The 7540-nt window shown below is 36.0% G+C and overlaps 1 protein-coding gene across 1 annotated transcript; it reads right to left on the reverse strand.

The window, feature by feature from the left end:
- Window positions 1–1226: 1226 nt before the first annotated feature.
- LOC107905827 (probable alpha,alpha-trehalose-phosphate synthase [UDP-forming] 7) lies at window positions 1227–5583 on the reverse strand. The gene is made up of 4 exons (XM_016832594.2): window positions 5302–5583; window positions 2948–5058; window positions 2586–2859; window positions 1227–2069 (listed from the first exon to the last, which is right to left on the reverse strand). The coding sequence occupies exons 2-4, from the start codon at window positions 4933–4935 to the stop codon at window positions 1758–1760; spliced, it is 2574 nt and encodes an 857-aa protein (XP_016688083.2). The 5' UTR covers window positions 4936–5058; window positions 5302–5583; the 3' UTR covers window positions 1227–1757.
- Between the last annotated feature and the right edge of the window lie 1957 nt (window positions 5584–7540).

Raw genomic sequence — 7540 nt, forward strand, 5'->3', positions numbered from 1 at the left:
TGATTAGCTTTGCCGTAATGCATGAACAATCTTGTGTTTTTCCCCCTTTTTTGAATATTCAATTCTTTACGTGTCAAATGTATCAGCTCATTTAATATTCCTAATACTGGGAAATGATAGTTCTCCCAATTAGCATGACAAATGCTTTTTGGTTCCTCCAGTGTTTCCATAATCCTCCTGATTTATGGCAAAACTGCACGATCAAATATCAAATTCCGACTGTAAATTGTTGTTCTTCCTTCAAAACAGCATTTTTATCTTCATGGGTGGTTTGGGTCGAATACAACTAGGTAGGTATAACATTGGGGGAAGCGATGTAGGGCCAGATAATTAAAAACTATACTATAATTTAAGGAAAGTGGGGTTACATGCTGTATTTGCAAAATATCAGCAAAAAGGTTCACGGGCTCTGCTCTCTTCTCTGTGCTATGGGAGTTTTTTTTTTTTTTACCTCATTTCGTTGCAACGTTTAGCTATGCTCAGTGCAACCAGACATGAAGCCGACAGTCCTTGATTGATTGCCAGTTCGTTTTGGGTTTTCGAAAAGACAATAAATGTGTGCGGGAAACAAAAATAAATGTGTGCGGGAAACAAAAACTTATGCTTACTAAATTTGTCTTTCCCACGAGAGGACATGATTACTAGTAATTCAATTCATTCAACTTCCTTCAAATTTGCACCCTTTGGTAATGCCACTAATCACTAATTTAATTCATGTTTATTGTCCAAAGGTTAGTCTATGCAGTTCAACCTAACGGTAAAGCATGAGATAAATAGGATCCAAAGAGGAACAGACTTAAAAAATATTTTAACAGTACGGCCATATCAAAGATGAAAACATAAAAGGAAAATTATTTGCTATGATACGAGGTTCTAACACTTTTTAGATAAAATAAATGTAGTAGGCTGATGTGGTCATTGGTTACTTAAAGGGTTATAGGCTGGCATGGCATCTACTTGAGCTAACTGCAAACTGTTTCCACGTGACTTCATTAGCTGGGTCAATGGGTCAGGACCTATGACCCACATCCATCTCTTCATTAGACCATGTTCATGAAATTCAATAACCTAAAGTATTTTACACATCGTTTTATTTATCTTGGACTAGCAGAGTATCCTACTTAATTATTTCTCACTTCTGAATTCAGTTCATATTTTAGTTTAACAAAAAAAGGCCCCTACTTTGTTCCCGCTTTCAACAGTCAGTTTCCAATAGAATGTAAGCATAGAAAAACTAGCTCCAATATTTCTATAAAATTTAATGAAGGTTAAGAAAAGTATCCAATTGGGAAAAAAATCACTCAAAATAACATGTGTACGAGTTCATTCAACAGGATGACTTTCGCAACCAGCTGAGACCTGTGCTAGTGTTACCGCCACCAGGAAGAAGTTTGGTCATTGTGAGAAATTAATGATACTTATATGGATGTACTGCAATTAAATACATACCATGTGGATGTTATGACTGCACAAAAGGAAAGGTTGGTAACCTTGATGCTTTTTGCTGGAGATGCATCTTTTAATTCCACGAATGAGCCAGCAGGGTCCCTCTTACCCTATCACAGTTCTCCACATCTATGCCTCAAATGGCCAAATAATCAGACAGAAGGCCCCGGCATATTATTTTCAGCAGACAACTCCCAAACCTAGCAGAAAATTGATATCTACCTTCGTCAGAGGTCAGGCATGTCCTTCTTCCCAACTGGTTGAAAGGATAACATGCACAGAGTTTTCTCTAAAGCCATCGAGGATATGTTTCAAATGGAGTCTTCTGATCTGGTATCTGAGAAGGGTTCAGGATCTGAAGCTTCTGCAAGAGATTCAAGCATGTTTACAACCTCAGCTGGGTCATCCAAATAATACTTGGCTTTGCTAGGTTTCTGACCAACTGTGCAGGCAAATACGGATGTATTCGAGGAGAGGACACCACTGGAAATTGCACTACTGATTATCTCAAACATCTCCTCATCAGATCTGTCATCGCCAATGCAGAGAACAAAATCAGCCTGCCTTCCACTCTCAGCCATGGTTGTGAAGATCTTTTCGGCAACCACACCTTTACTGACTCCCTAAAAGCAACAGTAAATGTTGATTCATCATCATGCATTCATCAAATTGTGAACCCAAAGTTATCACATCACAATTCACAAATAACCAATTTAAAGAATTCCCTCCAAAACTGATTGCATTATATTCAGGGCGGAAAAAAGAATGATATTTACTGACCCCCCCAAAAGCAACAGTAAATGTAAATGTTGATTCAACACCATGCATTTATCAAATTGCAAAACCAAAGTTATTAGATAACAATTCACGAATAACCAATTAAAGAAAAAACTCTAAAGCTGATTGCATTATATTCAGGACTGAGAAGAATGATATTTACTTGCTATATTTCTATTTGAAGCTTTTCTTATCTTTAATCCACAAAAGTTAATTTCTTCTTATTCAAAAACTACCGCCTCGGTAATCTGAGAAGTACAAACTTACAACCTAAGCTTGGGACCAAGGCAAAGTACTCTATTACAATTACCATCAAAAGCATGCTGAAAAAAAAAATACCAAAACAAAAGTCAAGTACATACCTGTGGTTTCACTTCGACAATAAACTGTCCACTTTTCACAGTCACAGGTTCATTTGCTAATACACTCTCAAGATGGTCTAACATCTCCTTGGCCTGGCTAGATCCAAAACCTGGGTCCGCATCGCGATGGTGCCAGACCAAAGCACTCTCCTTGGTTTCAATAGAGGAGCCATCAGTGGCCTCTGTATACAACTTCATAACAGGCTCAGCTATTTCCTTCCACCCAAATTCACTATTCTGCCCACAAACTTCCCAATTGTCATTAGCAGACCTCCTGAAATATAAACAACTCAAAATAAGTGCACCTACTGAAGAAACACTAAGAAAAAATGCTATAAGAACAAAGAAAGAAAAAATCACACCTCATGAAATAACCATGTTCAGCAGCAATACCAAGTTTCTTACATGGAGAAAACCACTGGGCTAAACTGTCCCTTCCTCTTCCACTTACAACAAAGACAGTATTCTTGATATCACTGGAGAGTGTGTTTATGATCGATATAACCTCTGAACTTGGAGTCTTGTTATGTGATGTTTGAGGCATTACTGTTCCATCATAGTCCAATAATATAGCCCTGTTTTTGGACCTCAGATACACAGATACAATGTGATCAATAGACAACTTTCTGAAATTAGGATCAAGAGCTACAACTCTGAATCCAAAGCTCAAACCAATTCCCCAACAACGTCTCCTGAAGTGGTCTTTACATGTCCTTTCCATATCTTGGAAGAAGCTCCGGGACCAAAATGCCACATCATGTGAGCTAACATACCTATAATGCTTCTCGTGGCGAAGCTGTTTCTCAGCATCAGCCATAGAGATTGCCTCATTCATTGCCTCGGCAGTTGTTTCAATATTCCAAGGATTTACCCGAATTGCACCACTGAGTGAAGGAGAGCAACCAATGAACTCTGATACAACTAGCATGCTCTTCTTGGACCCACTTGATTCTGAGGAAGACACTGATTCAGATACTCCCTGCCGACACACAATATACTCGTAAGGAGTAAGATTCATTCCATCCCTCACAGCTGTGACTACAACACACTCAGCTACACTGTAGTAAGCAACCCTTTCACTCAGGGATACAGGCCTATCAATGAAGACAATTGGTTCATAACCAGGTTGCCCAAAAGTCTCATTGATTCTCTTACAGCTTGCTGTTATTTCAGCCTGAATCTCCTCAAGATCTTGCCCTCTACCCCTGGCTGGGTTTGCGATCTGTACCAAAACTGCTCTCCCCTGCCACTTCGGGTGCTGTTTCAGCATCTGCTCCATTGCCAGCAGCTTCAAGTTGACACCCTTAAAGACATCCATATCATCGACTCCAAGCAATACAGTCTTTCCCTCAAACTGTTGTTTAAGCTCCCCTACTCTCCACTCCTTATCCGCAAGTCTCAATACAGACTCAATCTGAGCCATGTGGATTCCAACGGGCATGATTTTTATACCAATTGTCCTTCCATAGTACTCCACTCCAATATAACCTCTCTTTGACTGATACTCTAAACCTAACATTCGACTACAACAAGACAGAAAATGCCGAGCATAATCAAAAGTATGAAAACCAATTAGGTCTGAATTCAAGAGTGCCTTTAGGATCTCTTCCCTCACAGGTAAAGTCCTATATATCTCAGATGAAGGGAATGGACTATGAAGAAAAAACCCCATTCTCAATCTATTAAACCTTCTCCTCAAGAAGGTAGGTAGTACCATCAAATGATAGTCATGGATCCAAACATAATCATCTTCTGGGTTTATAACTTCAATAACCCTTTGAGAGAAAATCTTGTTAGCGGCAACATATGCCTCCCACAAAGACCTATAAAACCTGCCCCCATGATTTGCTGAAAATGGAAGCATATAATGGAAAAGAGGCCACAAATGCTGTTTACAGAAACCGTGATAGAACTTGGTCAAAATGTCAGGAGGAAGAAATGCAGGGACACACTTAAATCTATCCAACAAAAGCTGTGACACATCATCTTGTTCACTTGGATCAACATCAACCTTCAAAGAACCAACATACAAAACCTCCATTTCTTCAGGCAAACCATCTTTTAATTGTAACAACAACGAATCATCATCCCAACTAAAACTCCACCCTTTATTGTCAGGTCTACGCTTAGCTTTAACTGGGAGCTGATTAGCTACGATGATAATTCTGTCTTGAATAATCGAGGAGGGCACATCTGAGGCCACACTATTAGCCTGGTCATCGTCAAGCTCTGAAATAACCCCTGGAACGGTCATTACTCGTGGCAGCCGTTTCTTTTCACGAGGTTGACCCATTACCGGGAAATTACCAGAAGCTAGATCTAAAAGATTGGTATATGATCTTGACATCATCTTTAACCTCTTTATTTAGATTTACCCTCAACAAGAACTAATCAGAAAGACCTCTATACTATAAACACTACGCCTCAAGAATTCTAGTTCTCTTCCTCAAGTTATCTTCTAATTTGGCATGATCTGCATCAGGTATCATCAAAAGCATCATCTTTACATGAATAATAATACACAATAATACATAAAACAAAGTAAACCCATGAATAAATTAGATCCCAAATTTAAAAAAAAAAAAGAAAAGAAAAGAAAGAATATCATCCAAATGAATATTATATCAAAATTTAATCTAAACAAAACCCAGATGACTCCAAACTAATGGGAGCAAACTTGAAAAGAAAACGAATCGATCACTGAAACTAGCCTTACCTTTCAAAGCACAAAGTTTGCGTCTTTAATGAAACCCTTTGGATCAAAATATGAAAGTAATGAAGAAAAAATTGGAACTAACTTGAAAGGGGTTTCTTTTTGTGGAAGAAAAAATCTAGGGTTTGTTTTGGGTTTGTTTTGGTCCTCCCTTTATCTCATTCTCGAGGATCCACATTTACACTCCCTCTTTTCCTTTCTTTCTTCATATCTTTATTATTTTTATTATTTTTATCATTTTTTATTCTTTTTGGGTTTTTTTTCCTTTCTCTCTCTTGCGAGTTGCAATCGTTCGTGAGATATTGTAAATGCCGTTTATCAAAAAAGCCATGTGATGCCGACATTGATCCGTAGCCGTTCGATTTTTACAAAATTCATCTCAGCCGTTTTTTTAAGATTAACTGGTTGAGCGAGTTGCAGGTAACCCAAAATGGGTGCTGCCATGGTTCCCTTTCCTCCCAAGTTTACTGTTTTTCTCATTTTATCTCAACTTGCACGCGAAAAAAATTCGAGTAATATTATCACTTAATATCAGATTATACACATTGGGAAAAACGTATAAAAATGTATAAAATTAATATCAACAAAGATGATTGAATAATATTAAAAAAAATTAAAACTTCACAATTTAACCACTCGTTCATTTTTTAATTTTTTTATATTTTAAAATATATAAAAAAATGTATTCAATATTTAAAAGATAATATTTTATCAGAGTTCTATCTTTTTTTCAAGAAAATAAAAAATTATAATGGTGAAGCAGCATTTAACATAACGTGTAAAGTTTAAAATTTTGATGGATCCCTATAAATGATACTCAAATGATGATACATTTAGGGCAGAATTGACGCCTCCCGCGACATAGCGTAAAATTCCTGCGAGGGCTTCTCTCTTTTGAATTTTATTATTTATTTAGAGGATAACGTTGGCCAGTAGACAACTCAATAATGCCAGCTGGCATTTTTGAGGTTTATTTCCGTCGCACGCTTTTCTCCCTTCTCCCAAAGCAAAGTCTTACGTGGCATCCAGTGAACTCGACCATATTTCTATGTTTCGTGCGACCTCATGATCCCACGAGTCATCTTCAAAAAAGAAGAAAGGGAAAAGGAGCCATCACATCACGTATTATCTCAAATGCCATAAAACCTTTACGCCTAACTACAGCTATTTAATTCTGAGTAAATATATATGTATAAGTCATTATTATAGTTAAATTGCTGAAATGATATCTTTAATATACCTCATACAACGGTCTAGTCTTTATGTAAAACATAATTTCAATTATTCAGTTGATTTGATCAAACATCAATTAAAATATCAGTTTATGGAAAGACTAAAATTTTGTTGAACGCGTAGTGAACATGTCTGGAATTTTATATTTTTTAATTTTTAAAACTTTATTTATTTGTTTAAAATGAACGGAACAAATAGAGTCCAGCATCCGCCGGATTCAAAAACATTGTAACTTACTAAATTACAGAAAAGTAATTGGATAACTCTGTGGTCCAACACAATACCTGATATATCCATGTGGGAATAGGGACACCGCCTCCTTTCTTCACAAAGTCGCCACGTGGTGGGCTTAAAGCATTTTGGCGAATAAGGTAGAACAAGTGGAACAAGATAATGTCATTGATGAAGTCACCGGATGAAGTGGCAAGAGGTGATTAGGCCAATTGCATGTCAGTTTAACATGATAGTCAGTAAAATATTTTCCGTAAAATAATTTTTGAAAAATATTTTACTTTTCTGTAAAATGATTTATTGGAAAATATTTTCTGGTGTCTGATTAAATCTGTGTAAAATATTTTCTGCTGTTTGGCAGATTTCCTGAAAATATTTTTCGAAAAAATTGTTTTTACATATATTAATATATATTAATAAATTTTTATATTTTAAATTATTTTTACATATATTGCAATGATTTATTTATAATAATACTCAATTATTAAGCTACAATATTAATCGTTATAAATTAAAAAAACTAATATCAAATAAATTATTTGTAATTGTGTTAAAAAAACAAGTATTGAATAATTATAAATTGCTTCGAAACCACAATGAGTACTAGAAATTAATAATATTATCCAAATACATAATTAGTAGTACACCACATAGTAACAACATTGTCCAAGTGCATAATATTACACCACATAAAAGTATCAATATCTTCAACATTGAGAAAATTTTTGAAGCCAAATTTTTTGATGCTTCTTACTTTTAACTAAAAAAAGCTTTGGCC

Source organism: Gossypium hirsutum, chromosome D05 (assembly GCF_007990345.1).
Source record: "Gossypium hirsutum isolate 1008001.06 chromosome D05, Gossypium_hirsutum_v2.1, whole genome shotgun sequence".
NCBI classification, from domain to species: domain Eukaryota; kingdom Viridiplantae; phylum Streptophyta; class Magnoliopsida; order Malvales; family Malvaceae; genus Gossypium; species Gossypium hirsutum.

Excerpts from the sequence above, each read along its gene's own strand:
- LOC107905827 (XM_016832594.2), bottom strand. The coding sequence starts at position 4,935 with ATGATGTCAAGATCATATACCAATCTTTTAGATCTAGCTTCTGGTAAT. Across the intron at positions 2,860-2,947 it reads GAACATGGTTATTTCATGAG|GAGGTCTGCTAATGACAATT; the intron begins GTGTGATTTTTT and ends TTTATATTTCAG. Across the intron at positions 2,070-2,585 it reads TTGTCGAAGTGAAACCACAG|GGAGTCAGTAAAGGTGTGGT; the intron begins GTATGTACTTGA and ends TGTTGCTTTTAG.